General features: G+C 33.1%; 1 protein-coding gene and 1 pseudogene across 4 annotated transcripts; both read right to left on the bottom strand.

Annotated features, from left to right (window-relative positions):
• Window positions 1–1,250: 1,250 nt before the first annotated feature.
• Window positions 1,251–3,710, bottom strand: LOC134280636 (uncharacterized). Of its 4 annotated transcripts, XM_062763094.1 has the most exons (7): window positions 3,326–3,708; window positions 3,007–3,065; window positions 2,549–2,739; window positions 2,287–2,465; window positions 2,034–2,195; window positions 1,851–1,889; window positions 1,251–1,737 (listed from the first exon to the last, which is right to left on the bottom strand). In XM_062763094.1, the coding sequence occupies exons 3-7, from the start codon at window positions 2,614–2,616 to the stop codon at window positions 1,397–1,399; spliced, it is 789 nt and encodes a 262-aa protein (XP_062619078.1). In that variant the 5' UTR covers window positions 2,617–2,739; window positions 3,007–3,065; window positions 3,326–3,708; the 3' UTR covers window positions 1,251–1,396. The 4 variants fall into 4 exon arrangements, with proteins under 4 accessions (XP_062619078.1, XP_062619063.1, XP_062619085.1 ...); XM_062763079.1 differs by having other exon boundaries at window positions 2,549–3,065; window positions 3,326–3,710; XM_062763101.1 differs by lacking the exon at window positions 3,007–3,065.
• Window positions 3,711–12,602: 8,892 nt separating this feature from the next.
• LOC134280625 (uncharacterized) lies at window positions 12,603–25,916 on the bottom strand (annotated as a pseudogene).
• Between the last annotated feature and the right edge of the window lie 431 nt (window positions 25,917–26,347).

Genomic DNA, 26,347 nt, shown 5'->3' with positions numbered 1-26,347 from the left:
CAGAATGTATTTTAACAAAATAATTCTGCAAATGACCAGTGACAAGGTAAGTAAATTTTTAAGTTCGATTCTTTATTGAAAAAGCAGCTGTCAATGATTTATTCAAGTTATACAGGACAAAAATTTATTGGGCACTTAAAAAAAACATAGGTAATCAGAGATTACAGAGCTCACCTCAAAAATGCTGTCTTTGTTAGGCAAAGTCTCTTATTAAACAAGTAATTTAGCAGTGTGCATCCCAAGATGCAATACATGTATTTATGTCAATTTTGATCAGATGGGGCATACAGTTACTAAACTCCACCAAAAACTTTAACCTAGTCACAAAACCAACACGTTAAGCAAGGTTGAGGGATGGATCATGCATGCAAATTAGGTTCAGATTTTGTTCTTCTATGTACTTTTTGTAAAACTTGTAAATGTTGTATTGCTATTCAGATTTTATTCATGGGAGAGGACTTTTTAAATTTTTGGAACTTGTGTCCATTCCCTTTGACATATAGTCAATAACATTTATTCAAAACAAAACCTCCTCTAAAACGGCAAACCTGATCACCTGAAAATGATGCATGGTTAGACACCCAGCATCCGAAGCAAGTCCATTAGCATGCATCCTTAGATGTATCATTCATGCAATTTTGGTCAACATAGGGCTTATAGTTACATGGAAGTGAGACTTGCTCCAAAAACGTTAATCTGTTCATTCTTCCGGAAGATGTAGCCTAAGGTCAGACCCAGCATCCGGAGCAAACCTGGTAGCGAGCATCTTTGAAAGTATAATACTTGTACGTTTGCTCAACGTAGCTAGAGCTTATCTTTACGTGGAAATGAGTCCTGCACACACCAAAAATTTTAACCTGTTCACAATCCTGAAAATGTAGGTCAGATGCAACATCCGAAGCAAGTCCATAAGTGCATCCTTAGTCAGAGGTATCATACATGCAAGTTTGGCCAACATAGGGTTTTTTGTTACAAGTTTAGAAATGAGACCTGCACCAAAAATTTAACCTGCTCCAAAAATATTGATCTGGTCATTCCTCTGCTGAAATTGCAGCATCTGAAACATTGACTGGCACAGTGAAACAAGCTAGAAGCATCGATCTTTCATGCATCTCTTATTAATGAAGCTAGGGCAAAGAAATACTTAAAAAGAAAACTGCCCCAAAACTGTAACTTGGCATGCCGACTTCGAGGGTATATCATAAGCTCTCCTCAGCTTCGTTGAGGTGAGCTAAAAAGAACAAATCAAAAACTTTTTCTATTTCATTTAAGAAATAAATACGAAAAAAAATTAACTATTTACAGACACGTGTATTTAACCAAAACATTAAAAAGTGATTTAATACACTATGAAACACTAATCATTCTGTTTATTGGTGAAATAGTTTCTATATCTTCAGAAACTTTTCGCGTCATCAATCAACACTTGACATACCGAAGTCATATCGAACTTTTCGAAAGCTCTGAACAGCACTCGCTTTGTTGCTGACCTGCCACTTCTTTCCACCCACTTTTGTAATACACCATAGTACACGTCAGCAATCTGAGACCCCACCTGGCTACGGATGTTCTTCTCAGTTTGGAAATAGATGTTTTTAGGAATTCCTAAGTCTTCAAAGATTTCCCCTGGTTCATTATCAATGTGCTTGGCAACGCGCAGAAGCAAAGGGTCATCACGTGTGATGGTAACGTCAAATGCTGCATTCAGATGGACTCCGTTATTTTCATTTAGATTTTCTGCAAAAGAAAACTTCCTGTCTCAAGAAAAACACACCAGCAAAGCACTGGCACTAAAAATATCAGAATACATACTAGAATATTTTTCAGAAGACGAACAATACAAGTTTTACCCTGTAAAGGTATACAGTCTGCTTCCAAATCCGTCTCCTCTGCAAGACAAAAACATAATAATGGTTAGGCCTACCAAGCAGTGGGGGGAAAATCACAGATGTAAGAATTAACGAATCTTTCTGTACTGATTATGACATCCTTCATATTTCATTTAATTAAAAACTAATCCTATTGTTATTTACCAAGTTTTGTCGAGGTACTTCCCCATGGATTGCCTTGGGTTTTATCTGTTCCCAAGGAATCTCGACCACCTGTCTTGCTTTTTACAAAAATCAACACAATGACACCGATAATAGCACCCGCCATCAGAACCAACACCACGCTGATAAGAATTTCAGATTTTCCTAAATTTATAAAAATGTTTGAATTCTATTATTCCTCAACATACGTAGTTAAGTCGGTATTGATCGATAGATGATCAGCCTTAATACAAACCTTCTCTTTGGGTTGCTGAATCTTTGTTGGATAGCGTTGGTCCTCTGTCTATTGGCACCTTGCTTGTTGGGTAGGAGGTGGAGACAACTATCTGTCGATATTGTAAACATTCTGGTCTATTGAGACGATCATTTCTACAGCTTACACACTCTTCATCATGGTGGAAAGCCATGTAAAATCTAAGGATCAAAAAGTATCCCCGTAAATAGAAGAAAGTCCCCTGTCTCAGAAAAAATGTCTAGAATTGTCATTTCTTGATTACCCTTTCAGACATTCCCCACATCTCCTGTTGGTTGTAGCATTACAGGCGAGTAATGATTTCCTGTTCATTTCGCCACACGGTGTAGAACAGCTGATACAGGTGTTCTTCGTCCAGGGCTGGCTGAATGTTCCTCTCGGACAGCGGACACATTCTGGACACCCTGTTGGAACACTCTCGCCTACAGAATTTGACTGAAAGAGAGGGCACATCATCAGCTCGGTAAAATTTTAATAACTTACTTATCAATACAGACTTTAAAATCAGAATTAAGGCTTTGTTAACATTAACAGCAAAACATGAAAATCAAAGTAATATTGATGATTGTTTCAGTAGTATGTAGAAGATGAATAATACATATATAACATGTTAAACATTCGTGCTTTTTATCTGAGTTTAAATGAAAGTTATATATATAAGTTCTAATCACAAACTATGATGTTACAATATAATGGAGTTACTTATAACAATGAGGCTTTTCTCAAGATTTCACACCGGGTGACGGAAATAGGTAAAACTTCTGAAATGCAAGATGTTTGTTAGGATTGCATATCCATGTCTGTAAATCAAGTTCAAAATCAACATAAATATACACAAAGATACATAGACATAGTTTTCATATAATAAAATTATAACATATACATGTACCATGACAATATAGAGTATAGAGTAAGACTATATATTTAATAAATAATATGATCAATAGAATATGTATACTTGATCTATAATAGCTCGAGATTCGTTAACAAAGAACTAGTCTAGATATGTTAGGATACCAACCTGTTTATTTTGCCTTACAAAGCCGTTAGGACAAGTACAAGGAATACAACGTCCATTTATAAAAGCTTCTACTCCCGGTATACATGACCTTGCTCTGGCCGATGTTAACTTGACCTGATACCCGCTAGTCAGTAGGAACAGTAAGGCAACCTTTCCCGCCAGATTGGGCTTTAATCTTCAAATTGGACAAATATATTACATCGATGACGCTCTTCGTAATTTTCTGATTTGGTGAAATTTTATGCATCAAATTTCACTCACCAGAACTATACTTCGACCAAAGGCTGCTTCCTTCCTTTGATATCATATAAACCTAAGCTGTTGTTCAGACAATCGGATTTCCAAGTTGAGCATCAGTTACTTCTAGTATTGTGAAGACCACACCTTGTCCGAGGCTGCCGCTTTTCTATTCCGGTTCTTTCTTTTTACGCCCTTTTGATGTTGATCACTCAGCTTTCCCGTGTTTGGAAAATCCACTTTCAATTTACTTTAAATCTAGGTTATGTTTACAAACATTTAAATTTAATTTTTACCACTGGGTCATTTACGGGTACATTCCACTTTTTTTATCGAATACATTAATATTATTTTTATTTATTCATTTTCTGAATAATTTTATAATTGACCAAGAACATTTGAATTGTTTAAGAGAAAAATTGCTTGTGCTTACTCTTATGATCTTTTGTTGTACGAAAAAGGCATGCAGAAACATGAAATCAATTCATTACTCATTTAAGTTTTTATTTATAAATAAGGGGCATTCCGAAATCACTAGACCGAATGACCCAGAAAACATATTTAACATACTGTAACGGGGTGGGGGGGGGGGGGGAACGGGCGGCACCTCTCCTACTACTGCTGGGACCGCACTCCCTCACTCTATCTATAGGGGCTGTCTTATCTTTCGTGGCAAGGCTTACGTTACACAGCTCAACCCGAGCTCAGGAGGGCTAGTATGGAACAGTGGTTCAAAACTCAATACTTTTAAATTTTATTTCACAACACTAAATTATCTCCCTTTAAACAATGAACTCAGATAATACACCACTGCCCAAAACCTAAACCTCCTTTTATTAACCCGCGCTCTCTAAGTTACACTAAATTTATAAATACACGAAATCTCTCAGCTTTTCTTCTCTATTTGTCAAGCTCGTTACAACCTAGACCTACGGAAGTCAATAAAATTCTTGAATACTCATTTATCTCATTACTCAGTTCTTACTCTTTTATATCCCACAATTTCCATCTTGTTGGAAAATCACACTCTGATAAAACCTTGTTAATCTCTGTACTTGAAATGAGACAAAATACAGTTTTACAATTTATTGTAAGAATTATCTCTCAAATGAACAATCAACAAACAAATTCTAAGCTCTGTCTCAGTCTGTCTGTGTCACCTATTAGTCCTGACTTACCTAAAATCAACCTCAATACAACTCACAAAACTCCTAATTCTCAGAACTTCCTTCCAGACCTCCTGGATGAAAGTAAAAACCAATAACTAAAACTTAATCCCTTAAACCTAATTAATTCCTAACAAATTTCAAACACCAGTAATTCCTGCAAATTTCCTAAGTCTGAATTTCAGTTAAAAACAGTAGCAAAATTTAGAAATACACTAGCTTCCGTAGCTAATTGTATAAATTACCTAAACAATTCCAAGTGATTCTAAAATTTAACAACAATTTACCAAAAATTCAAACAACCAGCAAATTTTAACCAAGTCCAATTTCTCAGTTAAAATTCACTAAAACTTGGCCAAAACTTCCTATAAAATTCCACAAATATTCCAAAAGTTCCTAAAAATCCTTAAAATAACCCTGACTCTTCTTAAACTAAAACTAAAAAGTCATTATTAAATCTAAATTCAAAACGCCCAACCCATACTAACTCCTTACCCCTAAAACACGACTTCTCTAAACAAACCAACCTAGCAGAAGAGCAAAAATTCCTTGAATCTCTCTCTTTTATACCATAACATGACGTAAATGTTGGAAACTGTTGGACTCATTGGAAAACGTTGGAGAATCTCTCGTGACATTTCCCGTAAAATGCAAAGTCTATAGAAAAATCTAGTAACTACATACAAGACAACTTTTCTGAATGAAAGTAATCTTCAAACACATTCTTCAATTAGAATAAGTAAATTAAACTCCAAAAATCCAAAAACTATCGTAACTTTTACGATCGGGCTCGACCTACACAATTTACGACCGCCAAGTTTGTAAACAAACGGTAACTGGAAATTCCAGAAGCCCCCCGTTTTTTGGAGAATACCCATACAGAAGGGTAGAAGCCCCAATAAAGTGGTAGAAGCCCCATAAAATTGAATGAAATTGGGTACATAAAACCCTAAGGTGATGTTAAAATGAATGATATTGATAACCGTAAATTTTTATAGCCAATTCTACCTCACAGTCGACAGAAGTCGGGCGCCATTTCTTCTTGTCTTCATATACCGTACACCACGCCCGATCTAAAATCACGATCGCTGAAGTCGTTTACATCATTACCATTATCTTGATCAAAAGTGAATAATATTATTTTTTTTAAAAAAATATATGAAAGGAAAGTTAAGAATATAAATGAAGCTTTAAATATTTACATATTTCCTAAATGAAATAAAATATTAATTATGAAAATATTACATGGCCTACTTGAATACTTTTATCCACACTGGTTTGTACCTACCAAAAAGAATTCTATATCGAAAATCATTATTGAAAATATGAAAATATTTGTATAGATGATGTGTACTGTTACATAAAAACATTGAGATTTAACATGTTGATAGAGATTACTGTAACAGTGGGTGTTTTAAATGAATTTAACTAGGCAAAAATAATTAATAAAGTTCCTTTTTTAAAATTCCAATCATTTATAATATAAATTAAGTTACATAAATTAATGAACAAAGTGATTTAAGTTGTTAATTTATTAAATTTCAAAGGTATTTGTTTTGGGTTTTTTTTTCTTCCAATTGTTTATTTATATTTGAAATTCAGTATTCATGCATTCATTATTATTTTCCAGTTACTTGTTGTAATTTTTATTTTGGGGGTTCTGTTTTATTTGGGGGAGTTTTTTTTTTTTATCATTTTTTTGTTCATGTAATAGAACAAATTATACTCATTGATCTTAGAAAGCAATATGTATCCATTAGAATGAAATTATTAGAATCCAAATCCAGGAAATAAAAAAGTTACATAAAAATGAATAAAATGTGCATAATTGCTTATGCAATCACTTGTAAAGTGGGTGTTATGAGAATATGGTTAGAATATTATTTACACATCAGCTAGTTGTGTTGTTATGTACTGGGATAGAGAGGCACCCCTGTGTGTGTACATGCAATATATACACAGCTGTTGACACTTGGTTCAAGTTGACAATAAACTTCTTTTGATCAAACACCTGTTCTCAGCTAGTCTGACCAACCCCCCTCTGGCAGGGCATGTGTATATATACAGTGAACCTTGACTATGTTTAATTGTTCTTGACGTTCATTATCAAATTGTAAAATAAATGATTTTGTAATATAATATAATCTTTTTTCTAAATAATGTTGATATGAAATGGTAATATGCTTTTAAATACAAATTTTCATTTTAAGCGTTAGCACACACATAAGGAAAATAAGGAAAATATGAATTTGATAATTTTGATACTAATATTAATAATGATAAATTAATAAAGACTTTTTAAATTAGTAATACTTGGAAAATATTCATATAGTTTCCTTATGTCCCAGCTCTAGCCACGTGGGGGCCTCCTTAATTGTAAAGCCATGATTTGAATTTTGAAACAGCTAGATAAATATTAAAATCAAAGGACCGAAAGATTAAAAGATAATTAAAAAAAATTAAAAAGACTTATTTTAATAAAGATACAATATCATTATTCCTAGTCAATCTTTTGTTCATGTATAAACATATTACAACCATGAAAGAAATTGACATAAAATTAAATAACATTATAAAATATTTCATAGAAAGGAATTTATAATTTAATTGGCAACATTAAAAAAAAATGTTCCTGAAACCTAACCTAATCTAACACAACACCAAACAGTATTCACTGGTCTGCACCCGTCTGGCGGGGGAGGAATACTGCCTGATACTAACCCTACTCTAGAAAAAATAATAAATATACAATTTTAAGAACATTGTGGGGTTTTAATGGTTTAAGACTGGTTTAAAAGTGTTTCTGCAAGTGGGAGAAAAAGATATATATTCATCTTCTCTGTCAGATATAGTGTTAGGAATCCAAAACATTTTTGAAAAAACTGTTAAGAAATGATTCGGTTCAGAAAATATTTATCTGAAGTCTGTTTAGGCAAATGATTTGTGGAACCATGGATCCAGGAAAGTACAATTCTACTGTTTTTGACATAAATAACACACTACGAAGGAAATATGTGGAATTCTCAGAATGTGATATTTTGGAGATGTAGGGGTTTAATGAATTCAAATAAAAACATTTGGCTAAAGATGGGATTAGTTTGAACAGAGAGGCAATGGAAATTTTTAGTCAACAGATTCAACTGGCAATGAAATGTAAAATTACATAAAATACCTATAGAAGCTTGGAGATGATAAAAGATTTTCAGTTCACTTAACCAGACTGAGATTTTTTCGTAGTTAAAATTCAAATAAAAATTCTGTTATATTTTATTTTGTGGTGTGATTTATTTTACTTTACTTTTTTAAAAATTCATATTTCTTTTAATTTAAAGACAATTCAAAATGTAAACAACTGATGTAAAATATTTAAAACATCTGAATTTTTTTCTAAGAACAGAACATAAAGAGGTTATTTTGAAATAAAATATCTATATATTTGAAAATTGATATATTCTTTTAATTTACAATTTCTTTCCAGGTTTCAATATTTTCATATTTTGACATTGATTTACTTTTTGTTCTCTTTTAACATATTATACAATTATGGACTCTTTTGGTGTTGAATATGGTTTGTTATTCACCAGAAAAATATTCATATTGACCGAGGCGAAGCCGAGGTCAATATGGATATTTTTCTGGTGAATAACAATTAAACCATATTCAACACCAAAAGAGTCCATAATTGTTTTATTATATAGTCGGGAATAAGACATTGAAGGCTGTATGACGACACCATTTTCATTTGTAATCTTCCATTGCTGAGAATAAAAAAATCTCCAAATTACTGTTTGTTACATCCGTGTTTTCCTTTCCGAATCTTGCTATGTGTAAGACGTCCAAATGTTTGAAATAATCCTGAAATTGGTTTAAATAATTGTTTTTCTGTTCAGATACGTAGATCGCTGCGGCCGTTGCAACCATTGTTTACAACGTTGTTTTTGATAGTTTGATTGTGACGTCACAATGCCGTTGCACGCGCATTGACCCTCCGGTGAATACGGCCTCAAATCCGGTGAATATGTAGTGTTATGAACTGTTTGCGTTTGTATAGATTATATAGGGACTATAAATAGACTATATAATAAAAGTAATTATTATTTTCATTTTTAAAATTTAATTATTATTATTATTGCTTTGAACCCTTGAATTTCATATTTTTATATTTCTAAATTCATAATTTGTCTAAAATCTCAAAAATAAATTCAGTATTTTCATACTTTGAAATTTTTTTTGTTCTCTTTGAAACATATAAGTAATTATTAATTAATTATCATTACTATTTTTATTATTGTTGTTGCTTTAAAGCTTTTTGATATAATCATATCTCTAAATTATGAATTTCTCTAAAATCTCAAAAATAAAAAAAATCTTAAATTATCTTAATGGCTAACGTTCTTAATTTTAAAAAAATATATATTTATTACATAATATTTGATAAATATCTTGCATAAAAAACATATTTAAATTAAAATGAATAATTTTAGCTTTATCTATACGATGATAAACAGCAGCTCGCTTCGAAATTAGATCGGGCGTGGTGTACGGTAAACCAGTAATGGCGCCCGATTTCTGTCGACTCTGAGGTAAAATTGGCTATAAAAATTTACGGATATCGATATCATTCATTTAAACATCACCTTAGGGTTTTATGTACCGCATTTCATTCAATTTTATGGGGCTTCTACCACTTTATTGGGGCTTCTACCCTTCTGTATGGGTATTCTCCAAAAAACGGGGGGCTTCTGGAATTTCCAGTCACCCGTAAACAAATCTACCAGTCTATAAACTGCCGATAATTAACTGAAAACAAGTTAAACTTCAAGAAAACATGGTTTCATCGATAAATCTATGGTTCATCTACTACAGAAGACCAATTAAAGTCCCTGAAACATGAAGTAAGCTAAAATAACACCACAACTTTACTACTGCTATGATCAGCTGATTTCTACGTAACTCAAAACATGTGCACAAACTATTTCAACTCATGTAAATCACTTAAACTTGTCAATAATCACCTATCAACTACATGCAAAGCATAAATCAGTACATATTCCTGCAATATCAAATAATTATAACACATATACAAATTTATCTTAACTCTCCTACAATGTCAACAATAATCAGGTTCAATAACTCTGTATAAAGCTAATCTGTCAAATCTCTGGACCGTTACAATACATTGTACATAAAAAAAGTTCTGTTTACAAACAATGCCAGCTTGAGTTACTTGCGATACTTTTAAGTTTGAATACCGTTTGTTATCTCCATATGTTCCATGATTCCAGGTTCATAGAAGGTTTTGAAATGGTCTTGAAAAATGTCATTTGCACGAACAAAAATAAATAGACCTATAATTTTGGAGAAATCGAATTTCGTTTTATTTAGTTCTGCCTCCGTAATGGAAGATTCAAGGTATATTGTTATTCCCTGTCTGTCCGTCTATATCGTTTGATCTGCTCATATTTTGTATTGTTTAAATGGATTTTTGATCTGAAAACTGTTCGTTATCTCCTGATGTTTCATCTGCTGGTCTGTCAGCAAAAACTCTACCTTGCTCTGGCACCAATTGATCGAAAATAATGGCCAAAGTAGACCAAACGGCCAAATAAAAATGGTACTCGAAAATTTACTTACCTTGTCATTTGTCATTTGCAAAATTATTTAGTTAAAAACATTCTGATTGCACACACAAGTACTCTGAAGATGACATCAAAAAGATGCTTGAGTTTCTGATTGACAATATCTATACCATTTTTGGAGACCAGGTCTTCCAACAATCTATTGGAATTCCAATGGGTACCAATTGCACCCCGTTATTAGCAGACCTATTTTTGTATTCAAATGAAGCAGAATTTGCGCAAAAAACTTTGCGTTGAAAGGAGAAAACACTTGCTGTGGCCCTCAACTCGACATTTAGATATAACGACGACGTACTGTCAATTAACAATGGCAATTTCCATTCTTATGACGATACTATATATCCTGGTGAGCTTGAGATAAAAGATACCACAGAGTCTGACACATCCGTTTCATATTTAAATATTTTACTTGAAAAAGACGTTAATGGTAATCTAACAGACAAGCTCTAGGAAAAACGTGATGACTTTAACTTAAGAAATGAATGTAATAATTTTTTCTTTGATCGATGTATCAAAGAAAAATTTGGACAGAAAACTTCATCAATGCGCATAGCGAATTGATGAAAAAGTTTTCCGTCCAAATTTTTCTTTGATACATCGAACAAAGAAAAAAATATTACATTCATTTCTTATCATTTAATTAAGATTTTAAATTAATAAAATGAAAGTTTCTTTCACTTTTCTATTAAATTTATACATCAAAAACAGTGCGCACGAATACATCACCATAACGTTAACGTTGCTGAAAATTCAAAATGGCTCTAACCATGCTAACGAAAAACGTTCTCAAATATTGTCGTGTGAGTACCAACAGTCTCCAAAATAATTTACAGTTCTTTAACACAAAAAACTTACCTGTTGTGTTATCCCTCTGTGTATATTTTCCCCGGTAAGTTATCTAATTTCGTAAATGCAAAGGGAAGCTACTCAAATATCCTAATAGTTCTAGGTCACAGAAATTTTGGATTTCATTTGCGCATCTTTTCATTTGAATTTCAAACCGAATATATAATTATATATACATATCACAACCTGTCAATGCTGTAAAACCTGAAAGAGTCTGCTGCCGATAGTTCAAGATTAAAGAATTCCATCCTCAATTCATGCAGTGTCGTTTTTCTCAATCACTCGTTTCCCACGATTTAACAGATTTTCGGTTTTCCCCGCTTTGGTAGCATAATAAAACTTTTTTTCAGAGTTCTATTGTTTCATACCAGATATCTCAAAGTCAAACATTTAAGAAAAGTATGCCGATTAAACGATTTCTTCCCTTCTTTCCCGTAACTGTATTGTCGTCATGCAGACGAATTTAATTTGTTTAGCAAAGGGGGATAATTCAAAATGAAACGAAAGTAGAAAATAAGCCAGGAACCTAACGGACAGGTTCCGAAATTCAGGAAAATATTTATTAAAGCAAAGGTATTTGATTATTCCTTCAAAAAGTAACCTGGAAGCGGGGAATATACATGTACCGACTGTCAAAGTAGTTCCGGCTGCTTAGTGCAACCGAACTCTAGATTTTATTGATGCAGTTATCAAAAGAATTTTTTATCCAATCAGAATCAAGTATTTTATAGAAATTAAATGATTTTTCTATCGTCAACTTCCCTTACTTATGCAGCAATATACGTTCATCACCTGCATACGGAGTTTACATATCTCAGTTATATCTCAATTGATTAGATATGCAAACGCATGCTCTAAGCATGAACAATTTCTAAAACGAGGTAAATTATTGACAAACAAGTTGATGAAACAAGAATATCAGCAGGCTCGTGTAAAGTCATCATTTCGTAAGTTCTATAGTCGATACAATGACCTTGTCAGCAAATACAATTTATCATTGAGTCATTGCTGACTGACGTTTTTCATACTAAGTGTTAGTCCATTATTTATACACTGAATTGACGATGGATTTTTCTGTTGCTTCCTGATCATGACAAGGAGCACACGGCGGGTATGACCGTTCGGCAGGGGATGCTCACTCCTTCATGGCACCTGATCTCACCTCTGATGTTTTGGAGGTTCGTGTTTTCTCTGCTCCTAATTTGTAATGTTTTATGTTCTTGTCACAGTGTACAATTATGGTGGACAACCGACGGTGCAGCGTTTGTATTTTTCCTTCACCGCCTTTCAACATACTGGATAAACTTATCGCCTCTGATTTAGTTAAATGTGAAGTTTTTCGCCTCTTTTTTTGTTAAAAATTCTTTTGACATAAATTAAGTATTAAAACGTCATGTAAATTGTTTTATTAATAACAAAATACTCCTTGTCCTGAAGGAAAACAATTCTGAATACAAAACAACATAAATATATCTCTCATACACATATAGAAGTGACTCTAAGTTATGATCTAAGTAGGTCAACAGCATTCCAAGGGGAAGAGGCTTGGTTTGAAGACTAACTCTCACATGCAAACTTTTAAAGTAGTAGTGATGAACATTATATAATAATGAGTAGACATCTATAATGAATAAAGCTTTCACATATGAATTTACTGTACCTCTCCATATCTGCTTTGTAAATTATAAATTGTTCGTAACTCTAACAAAGACTATATTTAAACAAAGTTTATAGAGCTACCTTTGTATATTAATATAATCTAAAGCTTAATGTGTTATGATCATATCATCAATGTATTTACATGTCTTAAGAAATATTATTTAACATTGTTAAAAATATTTCATATACTATTTGTATGTACGGATTATATATATACTATCTTTATCTCTCTCTCTCTCTTTCAATATTAGTGAATGTACATTTACAATAAATGGAAGAAAGTATGGAAAGGGTAAAAGAGATCATAGAAGTAAAAATATCACATGAAATCAGAAATATCATTTATAATAATATATAAAATCTGTGGAGATATGAGCAGAGAACATATTAACATTGCATAAAGGCCCTACATAACAATGCCCTTTTACAACTCTCAGTATTGGTATTCAACAATATATGATTAAATCCTAAAAAAATAATCTCAGATCGATTCAATGAGCAGCATATGGTTATAACTGGTTTAGTTACTAGTAAATGACTAATGGGAAAAATTTCAATATTTTTAAACTTAACTCATAGTTCTCAAATCAGTTAAAAAGTATACACTTTAGACAACATATATGGAGGCAGTGTTTTTTACCATGCAGTTCTATATGTCCAACATTTATTGCAAAAAAAAAATAATAATAAACCTGGAAGATCATAATTAAAAACATCCTCTATTTTCTATCTGCAAATGTGTAAAATTCAACTAATCTTAGTCATTTGAAAAAAAAACTAATTAATATATTTTGAGCAAAAATCACTTCTTTAGGTTTAAAAATAAAAAAGGGCAACTAAAATTCAATTCGTAACAACTTAGCTATTCCTCAATCAAACGTTGAACATTTTTATCTTTATATTAATAATAGTTAGAGTATTAAATCTCCGAGAAAATATAAAGGATCCAATCAATCAAAATAGTATCTGAACTTTGTTAAAATGTTTCTGTGCAAATATAAACATTACACATTCTTTTTATCAAGATTTGTCATCAAAGGAAATAAGAAGACAAACTGAGTACATTTTAGCGTTCCAGAAAGCTTTATATAGTATCGCTTTCGTTGCCTCTTTATCATTTTTCTCGACCCATTTTTTGAGAACTGTTAAATAGTACTCTGCAATAGGGTGTTTTTCACATTCATTATTCTTCTTTGCTTGAAATAATACATGATCTCCAATTTTGAGTTCTTTAAAAACACAAGATGGATCTTTGTCAATTTTTGTTGCGATTGTTCGAAGAAGACTGCCGTCTCTCTTGACAGCTATGGATTTCAGTTTGTTTAATACGTCTGCATCGCATTCAGATATTATTTCAGTGTTTCTAGGAATGTCACCTTAAGGAAAAACAAAACTTCAGATTATTACATATATAAACTAAACTGCATTAAAATAAAACGTAAAAAATTATATAAATTATATAAATGAATTATCTGTGAAATTTATTTCAAGACCATGATTTACCTTCGAAGGGCTGCGAATCCATTTCCAGATCTAAAAAATAAAATATATTTATTTACTGAGCCTTACCGAATGTTAATATATAATGACCAAAATACATTAAGACATCTAGATTTATCTTAAACTCAATATCTGCTGATTATACCTGTATTTGCCACGTCCCCTTTTAATAAAAGCCCCGATGATCCAGTGCTTTGTGTAGAAGTTGATCCAAAACTATCGCCATTTCGATGGCAAGGACCACCGAAACTACACACAGAATAACTAAAGTTATTCCGCTGGAACTCTCTGAAACGAAGAGGAAGGCAATCAGCTTAGAAAGGTGAGTGTGTTTTATTGCTATGAATACAAATTAATAAAAGAAACAATGGATTCCGTGAGGACCCGAAACACACCATATAACTGAGGTTGATCAGATTTCAGATCAAATAAAGGCGTAGAAGTTTCCTTGTTATTGTCATATTTTATTTCCCGTGGACCCATTGTAGTTTTCGTTAGAGAAACCCCTGTCGGAGATCCACCACATTCAGGTGTACGCCAGTTATCTTTGCACGATGTACAGGAAACAGCTCCTTCTAACCATTCAAAGTACCTACAAACCAAATTGTCCAAGTAAAGAGGTAAGTTTTACAAAACTAACTAAATTCATTGTTTGTGGTGTATATATCGACGTACCCAGTAATGCAGTCTCCGCATTTAACATTGCTCCTGCCATCACACGGTTTTTTGTAAAGTCTGTTTAATACATTACATGCTGTAGAACACTCAACGCATTGGAAGTTTGTCTGTCTGTTACTATAGTAACCGGAATCACAACGTGTACAGTTTGGACACTGCAAAGCACCTAGAACTTTGTCATAGGGTATATCCTGGAAAACATAAAATAGTACAATCTTCATGTATGAATTCTTAATTTTCTCATCCCTCAACAACACTTCGTAATAAATTTCTTGAAATTCGTTTGTCGAGATTCAAGACAGATTCAGAACTTCAAACCTTTGTATTGTAAACAAGGCCCGTGCCATGTTTTTGTTTCCATAGGTTAAATATACACTAGTAATATGCTCGTTCAAAGCAGATTTTTCAAATAGATGGTTTAATTCTGAATACGATAGGACAATTTCTACTGATTTGCTGATTCTTTTTTTTTCGTTGTTATAAATATGATATTTCCTACATGTAAACAAAAACAAGGCGCGAGGCTTGTTCATTATGAAAAAAATTAAGCTTCTTTGTGAATCACCAAATGATCAAATGAACATCTTTCTGCTGATCATTATAATCCTAAATTATATGAATTGTAAACCTTAAAATTGGTTTTTTAATATATTCGATCAATGCATACTATCTCTGCAAGATATATTATTGTTTTCAGCGGCAGCTCACACAAATTGGTCCGACCAAAATAGTTCCATCATGATTAAGTAGATACAACATTATTGTTCATGATAAGAGTGAAGTTGTGTATTTCATACGTTAAAGAAATCAAAAATAACGTCAAAATATTATTAGAAAATCACTTTCCCCCCGAAATGCAAATAAAAAATATCAATATTCCTACGCTCGCTCCCTCCTCAGCCTTTTTTTTTTTTTACATGTTTGATAATAGAGAATATTTAGGTCATTCTTCGATTCATATTTTTTCACCGATGAATTGATAATACTATATCAACAATTGTATTAAGTACATGTTTATAGTCTGTTAATTATCATACAATTTCCTTTTAAGAAAAAATAAATCATTCTGTGTGTGTATATTATTAAATGACGGAATTTTCAATCCCTGGCTGGATTCTGCTCACGTGTGTACACTTTGTAAACTGTAGGGGATAAAATGTGTGGCAAAACGAGTGTAATAATTATATTGTTTTGAAATGATAATTCCTGGTTAAAGTTTAGAATTTATTCAAGTCCAAAAGTACAAAATCAAAATTTACATTTTTACACAAAAATTCCTAAAGTGAGAGTGAATTACAAATAAACTCAGGCACGTCTCATCTTTGACAACTCCTCCCACATTTCATAAATGAACCAATGAAACAAGTTAAAAGACAGTAGAAAAGTTTGGGGAAAGCTCAATGACATTAATTTATAGCACAGGAAACAATTTGAGTAAGCATAACAAATTCAAAGAAACACCAGTCTAAGATCTGACCATAAACCTGATAACAATTATGAGCTAATAGCATCGATACCGTGGGATGGAGAGAGAGATGTCAAGTTTGAGAAATTACAAACACGTGCAGCAGTGCTCTTTCTGAAGATCAAATAAAACAATTAATTTTCAATTACAAATTCCCAGTATATCAATTATAATATTTAAACAATACCTAAATCATAAGTACATCTAAGAAACTAACAATTTGTCTTTATCAAAAATATGTATTTATACGCATGTATATAACATCCGCCCCCTCAAAAAAAATTGGCATACAATTTTCAACATTAAACGATAAAGACAATCATAAAATACGCACACAAAAGAAATGTTATACAAAATGATAATGAAGAAAATATAATACATGTACAAGAAGAAAAATACATTCTAGTAATGAAATCAGAAGTGAATAAAATGTTTTCGAAGCATGTATACTTTGGTACCATCAAACATTCTCACATTCATACAAACATAATATTCAAATCAGAGTGCATCATAAGAACTCATAACTTGCGCGGCAATGCATAGTGAAAAAAAATGTAAACAACAAATTCTCGAATATGGTTATTCAAAGTATAACCTGTATGGAATAACACATCCTCGGTTAGAATAAATCATACCACTTTCAAATAAAGATAAAACAATATTCAATTACGTAATTGCATAAGGTATAACCCTGACGGAATAAAACATCCTTGGTTAGAAAAAGCAATTAATATATCAAACCAACACAAAATTTTTATGTTACACGATGTATGCCACAAATACTGCATACTAATACTATGTAGAATTGCATAAGGTATAACCCTGTCGGAATAAAACATCCTTGGTTAGAAAAGCAATTACAATATCAAACCAACGCAAAATTTTCATATCACACGATGTATGCCACAAATATCGCATACTAGTAATTCCTACCTTCTCAATTTCTACCGTTTTCAACAATATGTATAAGCTGTAATACTTGTGGAATAAAACATCCGTAATTACATAAACATACATATGAAACACTGTAAATTAATACAGATCAAAAGTATCAAACAAACATATTATGCAAACAAAAAAATAAAATATATCAACAGTATACACAAATGTAACATGCATTTTTTTTCAATGATTTTCTGTTTTTACATTTTTTTTTCAAGTGTTCATAATCATTTTAATACATTGTATAAAGACGTCATAAATTAGGTGGCGGTCGCGTGTCGATAGCACATTTGGCTTAATTTCGCATTGGGCTTCTTTCCACCAATACCGTTCCAATTGCACACTCGTTGAACGTGTCCTTCACCCGAACAACTGTGGCACGTACGGACATTCGCGCGGTAATGATTGTTATTCCGCATCCCTCTTGGACGGTCGCGACTCGGAGCCTCCAGTCTGTCCAGCCTGTCAGTAATCGACTTCATCATCTGGAAGAGTTGTTCATCTCGACCACGGCTAGGCTTCTCCTCGATACGGACTGCAGCTACAGTGTTAGGGGGGCTCGTCCTGTATCCATACGCCTCACCAAGTTTGGCTTGTTGTAAAGCATCCGTAAAATTTGTGACGGATGCTGTCCGAACAAAGAACGCTAACTGTTGTGGTAGTTCATTGAAACATTTGGTTATAAGGTCTCTCTCTGGTTTTTGTAGTTTAGTCCCTTTTTCTAGAATTTTGCTATGAAAGTCCTCAATGGGCTGTGTGGGACTAAGAGAAAGACTTTCAAATATGGCACTCTCCGCAACCATGTTTGGATCCAGCATATCAGTTTTGGCGTACTGACATACGAAAGCGTGTCTGACAGATGTCCATGTGCCCTTTGATGTATCATCCAAAGAATTAAACCAAATTAGGGCAGGGCCTTTTAGGTGTAGATGAAAGGCAGCAATCCTTCGGCTGTCATCCCTCAGGTTTTGAAAAATACAAAAGGATTCAAATTCAGATAGAAAGTTTTGGCCATTCTCACTGGCAAATCCCGAAAACTTGCGTATAAAAACTTTGTCCGAAATTGGCAGGGGAATTTGTGTGTTACATCTCCCATAGGTTGGATTCAGACGTGGCCGAAAGATTGGTGTTTCCTCCCAATCATCCATGTTCAAATCTGTTGGTGCTGGAGACACATAATTTTCTGGTCTATACATTTTTGTCAGTTTATGTAGTCCGAATAAAAAGAAAAAGTGAATACAATAGATCCAAAGTTTAGTCCAAAGTCACTAATGAAATACCCGGATTCTCCACCATGTAATAATTATATTGTTTTGAAATGATAATTCCTGGTTAAAGTTTAGAATTTATTCAAGTCCAAAAGTACAAAATCAAAATTTACATTTTTACACAAAAATTCCTAAAGTGAGAGTGAATTACAAATAAACTCAGGCACGTCTCATCTTTGACAACTCCTCCCACATTTCATAAATGAACCAATGAAACAAGTTAAAAGACAGTAGAAAAGTTTGGGGAAAGCTCAATGACATTAATTTATAGCACAGGAAACAATTTGAGTAAGCATAACAAATTCAAAGAAACACCAGTCTAAGATCTGACCATAAACCTGATAACAATTATGAGCTAATAGCATCGATACCGTGGGATGGAGAGAGAGATGTCAAGTTTGAGAAATTACAAACACGTGCAGCAGTGCTCTTTCTGAAGATCAAATAAAAAAAAATAATTTTCAATTACAGATTCCCAGTACATCAATTATAATATCTAAACAATACCTAAATCATAAGTACATCTAAGAAACTAACAATTTGTCTTTATCAAAAATATGTATTTATACGCATGTATATAACACGAGAACTGGGTCGGACATTCGGGTTCGTGTTGGAGTTCAGCATAGGCTTACCATTTTATATAGAACTTGAATAATGTAAGTAATATCTGCGACGAATACATTAGCATATTTCAGTAATTTTCAAAACAAAAAAGGTCCGATCCGGTCTTGATTTTCCTAACACGGCCATTTTAAACACAAGTTGTTGCAGATGCAAATGTTAGAACAAACTATATATAGTTCAACAGGGATTGTATAATTTTTATTAATCAGAATTCGTATTCATATGATCTAATTAAGAAAAGAAAAGTTTTGTCTGCCATCGTAACTTCTCGGCAAAACAAAACGTGTTCCTCCGAGCTCGCTGGATACGTTTAACAGCTCCATCGCACGTGTGTAGATCAAGGCTAATGTTGGTCTTGCGGACACAGGTTCATGTAGGCCTATGTGTACCGTTTGTTAGGAGACTGGGTGACCTCACCATGCTCACGAAATTTACACCAGTTCCATAACTAGGCCGTAGACATTGCAGTTTTTTTATTAACGTCATTATAAACACTGATAAGCATATTAAAGCTGACATGAACTCTTAAAAAGGCACCATTTTTCATCTTTGTACGACTTACTACATTCCTGTACGCCTTTGTCCGCCATATTTCTTCGATTCCGCCATATTTACTTGAAAATTTTTGGCCACCTGTACCTATTATATAAAGCCTGGTGCATTTGTTTCACTTGAGTGATTTTCTAGCTTGGCTGTCGACATGTACACATCTCCGATAGCATAGTTGTCATAAATCCATAAACTGACCAAATACATGTTTTAAAAGTTAACAAAAACTAGAACTATACTGAGAAGTAAATTATTTTTGAATGCATTTGCTGCAATTTAGAAAAAAATAACACGGAAAACAGCAAAAGCCGTTTGGATATGCACGCATGCAGGTCGAGAATACGCATCGAACGCAATGATAAAGATATTTACCTGAATACTGCTATCGTTACAGGGATGTGCACATGTCGAAAGAAATATCCTATTTTACTTTTATTGAAATATGCATCTCAGAATTCTTGTAATCCATTGCTAACTGAATAGTAAAAAATTGTCACCACATAGCACTTGGACACACGTGGTCCACGACGATAGTCTATTTGGTCAGGGGAAATTTCAAAGGTGGAAAGCTTACTGGTATAATTTTGGTTGACTGAAAAAGTGCAATTTTTTTTCAAAAATAAATATTACTCTTGTCTGTATATGTAAATGTAAACAAAATTTATAAACATGGCTTAATTACATTAAATTTACTCAGTATTTTATAGCATGCAACATAACGAATCATTCTTCCTTTGACGAGATTCTCCCGTGAAAGGGGGGGGGGGGGGCGGGGGTAAAAAAAATGCATAAAGCTAACTGAAAAAGATAGGATTTTTTTTACGATCAAATATTTTCATTATAAATAATGTGTATTACCTTTATTTATTTATTTTTTTTTTTAAATAAAGACCTTATAATACTTGATTTAGACTTATTTTCATAATTTTATACACAATAAACGAGTTTGATTCTATGGTACATGAATAATCAAAATAGAATTCATTGGCGGATCCAGAGGTGGAGTGGGGTTCCAGGGATTGGAACCCCCGGCCTTTATTTTTGTACACACATACGGAGAGAGAGAGAGAGAATGTTTTTTTTGTGTAATATAGAGTATAGGTATTTATACGTCTAATAATATGAATAATTTGAAGAAATAAAAAAAATCTCTGTCCTTTCAGTTCTCTAGATCTGTAGATTTTCGCGGATTTGCTTTCCTCCGCGTACCTCCAATCATTTTTCAATCAACTATTTGAATATCTTCACCATTGTACAACAGTTCAAAAATCACAAAATATATAGGTGATTTTATACATAACAGTAGATCTATAAAGCATGCGTGAATAAGAAACTAAACCAAAAAATTGTACGTTGCTATAAATGTGAAGTATGGGAATTTAGGCGGGGGGCATATTTTATTTTATTTTTCTTTATAAACGAGCACAATTTTCTCAGGAAACAGTGTTTATTGTTATTCATAATGTGTTTGAAATTAATCACATTCTGAAATTTTATGCTTTTTTTCTGTTAAGCATAGCATTCTTTCTGAAAGTAGCGAGCTGCACTTTAGTATGTAATGAAACTCACCTCTGAGTTCTTTTAAATTACAATGGGGACAAATTCTATCTTGTCTTGGTGACCCTGTCTAAGGGCTTCGACAACCCACAAGTAACATGCAAGAAAGATTCCAGCGAACTTTTTTACCATTTTTGGACCATTTTCAGAAGTAACTAACTTTAAGAAGTATGCATGAAATATTTCGATTCGGTAAAGATAAAGGTTTAAAATGTTTCCGTAGTATGCTGATGGAGGGGGGGGGGGCTCATTTTTTCTGAGGATAATCTTTGCTGCAGTTTTAAATAAATTAAAATTTTGATTCGGAAGCTCCCTCCACATTTTCTGTGTGCAGGAAAATACGCAGATTCAAGCATTCAAAAGTAATGTACTGAACAAAAAAGTTACAGGAAGCCTCCTTTATCCCCTACCAAAAAGGATTGTATAGAGTGTGGTGCTTAGGTTTTTTTGTTTTGTTTTTTTGTGTTTGTTTTGTTTTGTTTTGCTTGTCAACTGATTTTGGAGGTCCCCCATCAATATAAATTGAAGTGGCTGTGTTGTGATTCTATGCATGAGTGCCATGCGCGGATCTAGAGGGGGTTAGGACCCCCCCCCCCCCCCTCCTCCCCTGGGATTTGCAAGGTTATTAAATTTATTTACTAAAGCAACAAAAAAGTTACGTAGGAACCCCCTCGGAAAACGCAGACTCCCTGGTAAACGCGAATTTGTGTTAAATTGGTATGAAAGGCTAAGGTTTGAAGCATTAGAAATCATTGGCTACCCCCCGAAATAGGTTTTGAAGTTTGGGCGAGTTTACGGGGTTTTTTTTTTTTGCATGTCAAGAAATATCTGGGTTGGATATAAATTATTAATAGTCGAAGCATATAGGAAGGGAAAGCAAACTGCCGATGAGAGTTCCACATTCTACCAAAAATTGGCTTTTTTATACCTCTTGTCTAAATAATTTTTGTCCAGATTCCTTTCCAGAGAAGGTACATGTATTTGAGAAAATTCCCAATGTTCCCATTTCTATGATGTAGACTTCACGTTTACATGTATTTTCCTTTCAATTTCGGCGTTTAGGTTTATTTTCTTGTCAAAAGTAAAATTATTATTTCAATATTTGAACAAGTTTCGACATCCCCGTCTGACAAAAAAAAATCTTTGATCTGTCCCAAGATCTAACAAATGGTACTGCACAAAATACATATGATTTTATATCTATTATTGCGCTAACAGATGGTTACAGGAGGAAGAGAGAGCGAGAGAGTTCAATGAATAAAAGAGAGATTAAAAATTATTTGTATTCCACCAGGTTTCAAGTTTCCCTACCAAGGTTTTTAAAAGTATCTCCCAAATATTGCAACAGAAATTACTTTTATTTTAAAAAAAAACTAGACTGTCAGACAGGGATACTGAAATCTCGAAAGACTTCCTCTAATAATTATAAAACAGCCACATTCCGCAAAAATGTTCATACTTTGTGGTCGGAGTGAGACAATAAAAAATCTTCAAAAATGGAATTGGCAGAAATGTCTGTCTTCCAAGAATATTTAGGTAACGGCCAGTTCAATTATTTCTGCCCCCCACCCTTAAAATACAAATGCCTCAATATCAGTCTAAAAGGGGGATGTTTTTTCCGCGTGTGTGTTAAAGAACGTACAGATGCACACATAAACTTTTGTATTCTGGTTAAATGTTTTTAAGTCTTGAACTAAATATTTACCGTATATCAAATTACTTGGTTTAGATTTGAGATTAGTACTAAAATAATCAGTTGTAATTGACAAATGAATTTTGCGATGCAAAACAACTGCAGACTATGTAAAGAATGTTTATTAGAACTAGATAGACAATTTTCAGTTATACCTTATGAAGCCGTTATAATTATACTTTAAACCCCCCCCCCCCATTTCAACCGCGCAAATACCACTCTTTTCCACTTGTGATATTTTCCCTGACCAAAATCTGATCAGCACGGACTAAGTGTATCGACGCGCTAGACTGTACGGAGTAGATACAGTGTGTTTATTGAGTTTTTATGGTGTTTTTTGTGATGCATATTTCAATAAATGGAATTCAGGGTGTATATCACTTGACTTGTGCACATCTTCGAACCGATGCAGTGATCTTATTATCAGGTATGGGTACGTTTACAGCGTTCGACGCGTTTTCTCGACATGCATCAAAGTCTGCATAAAACCTGTAAATCAAAGACGCTGATTGTTTTGTTCCATTCAAATGATAATAATTTCAAAGTGTGTTTACGGGTTTTAGTGCTTTTTATTTCATGTTTATTCTGCATAAATTGGCACAGTGTAAAAATGCATACTCGTGCAACTAAATCTTTCTTTCAAACTTGCATTTTCTTTCTTTTTTTATTACATTTGATTCAAATCTATAATTATTCAGAAATATGATCATTATGTTGTGTGGGTTTGAAATGTCTTGATCAACCCATGTGTTTTCAAATGTTTTACCATCGGAGATGTGCACAAGTCGATAGCCAAGCCAAAAAATCATTCAAGTGTAACGAGGGCATTCGGGTATATATCGTTACAATAAGACAAGGTATCTGAAAGAAATATGGCGGAATACGGCTATAGTTGGTATGAAACAAGTCGTACATAGATGAAAAAGTTGCGTTTTTAAGAATTCATGTCAGCTTTAAATCTAAAAGTCGAATATCTTTGGATATGGGGTAACCCATATCTATTCTTGTTTAAAAATCAATTGAAACTGTATTCATCCCTCTTTAAGATCATATTAATTAGACTGTCAGATACTATGTTTTACAATACGGAGACTTGTAGAAAAGGAGCTGATGTTTATACGATTATATCCATAGAGAGTTCTTGTCATAACACATATACTTGTGAAGTATGAAAGTTCTTGAACCAACTGTTTAAAAGTTATTGCCATGCAGGGTTAAAGTTTGGTAATTTTTTGCATAAAAATGTGTCAAAGATCAAGAGGTCAAATATATTGGCACTCAAAGAAAGGTCTTGTCACAAGGAAAACACATGTGAAATATGAAAGCTTTAACTCATCTCAATCGAAAGGTATGGCAAAGGTTAAAGTTGTTGCGGGCAAACAGACATAGACAGACAGGTAAACGGACGGACAGGGCAAAAACTATATACACCCAAATCGATTACAGGGGTATAAAACACACTAGAAACTCGTATAAATTTTAAGAACATCCTGGTTTTGAATGTAAAGCTTTACACGTGACTCTGTCAAGCGCAAGTAAAGACCATGATCGAAGGCTTATATCTATTTTAGTTTTTCCAAAATCAGAATAATTCATGGCACTGAATCAATATAAATTTTAGAACCTTTTGTTTTCCCCTGCCAATGTGTGTCTTGCAATAAACCTACCTGGCTAATCGTTTTCTCGTACCCTCGGGGACACTTACACCGCACACATCTTTCTTTATCTGTGGAATACATCCATTTCCCTCTCTGACATGGAGCTTTTTTGGCCAAAAGTGTTCCACTTCCAATCAAGTAAAGCAAATACAGTGTGGCCAACGGCGCTTTGTTCATTATCAGGATATCCTGAAAATATACGCATAAAACAGTTGCTATCTTTGTTCTGCTAACCAATTGATCAATGCTGGAGGAGCATGTATTACTGTAAGAAATACATGTATGTTAAGTCTGTGCATATGACAATACTTCAACCACAACTAAACACTATATTTTTTTTTTCACCGTTTCCTCTATAGATGATACTAAGGGGGAATTGAACGGTTCTGGAAGTTTGACTTGAAGAAGATTCTGTCATCGTTTTGTTTTGTTCCCTTCAAAAATGCCTGTAAATGGCATGCATATGATAATGAGTTAAAAGTTAACTTTCTACCTTTATAAATCAGTTTTGGTTGATTTCGGTATGCCCGATATGAGAGGAAAAAAAATATCATCGTTACTACATCTACATGGTATTCTGAAGTTATTTGAAATAGTTATATTTCTTTTATGATAAAAATATTTTAAAAATAGATTTGAATTTAATTCAATTCAATAAAATATACACTTAAATAAATGTAGTTTTTCTTAAGAATATAAATTATTAAATAATGTAATGTGGGGGGGGGGGGGGGGGGATTGGAATTTAATTCGGCGTTTGAACAGATTAATCATGTTCGTGATATATGCACTGTTTGAAGATTTGTATTATTTGTAGTTTTACTTTTTGAGATCGATCACTGTTTGTTATCGTAAATTTTTCCATTCATACAGAACAAAAACTTGGCTTTCTGCCAATTTGTCATGAGTGAAGGCGGATTAAAAAAGGAGTTTTATAAAACATGAAAAAGAATTAAATATCATTCAAAGGGTCAATATATACTCACATTCCTGTACTTTCCTGCTCACTATTTATTTTCAATATGCACATCGAAATTTAGTCAAAATTTAACGAAACATGTACTGTCTTCTGAGTGAAATTGCGTATATCCTTTGTTTATGTTTTCCCTTTAAACTTTGACCGGAGTATAAGGGTTAAATGGTTAAGGTGGCATAAATATTCTACTTGATGTAACATTGTATAATTATTTTGACCAAGAAAAAAAATGAAATTATAAAAAATCAGTAACTGAGAAATCTAATAATAATTCCTCCCAGGCTTGTTTTTTTTTTAAAAATCATTTTTTAATAAAAAGATTCTCGTGACTTAATGATTCATCGGTGACCTCTTTATCGAAACACCACAATTTTATTTAACCAAATGATAAAAAAATCGAATGAATAAATGAAAAAACGTGTACTTACATCTATATTTCCCTATGCTGTCTTTATTTTGAAACTGCAGAATGTGGAATCTTAAGTTTTTCACGAAACATGAAAGGCAAAAATACACATTTCGCCGACATCTTTGTTTGTAAACATTAAATACCAGAGTTCCT

Source organism: Saccostrea cucullata, unplaced genomic scaffold (genome assembly GCF_032062105.1).
Source record: "Saccostrea cucullata isolate Sc308-1 unplaced genomic scaffold, CSIRO_AGI_Scuc_v1 ctg105, whole genome shotgun sequence".
In the NCBI taxonomy this organism is placed as follows: Eukaryota; Metazoa; Mollusca; class Bivalvia; order Ostreida; family Ostreidae; genus Saccostrea; species Saccostrea cuccullata.
Note: the sequence above shows the minus strand (reverse complement) of the source record. Positions and strands in the feature narration are given on the sequence as shown.

Excerpts from the sequence above, each read along its gene's own strand:
- LOC134280636 (XM_062763079.1), bottom strand. The coding sequence starts at position 2,760 with ATGATGTGCCCTCTCTTTCAGTCAAATTCTGTAGGCGAGAGTGTTCCA. Across the intron at positions 2,466-2,548 it reads TGTGGGGAATGTCTGAAAGG|ATTTTACATGGCTTTCCACC; the intron begins GTAATCAAGAAA and ends TTTGATCCTTAG. Across the intron at positions 1,738-1,850 it reads AGACTGTATACCTTTACAGG|AAAATCTAAATGAAAATAAC; the intron begins GTAAAACTTGTA and ends TTTCTTTTGCAG.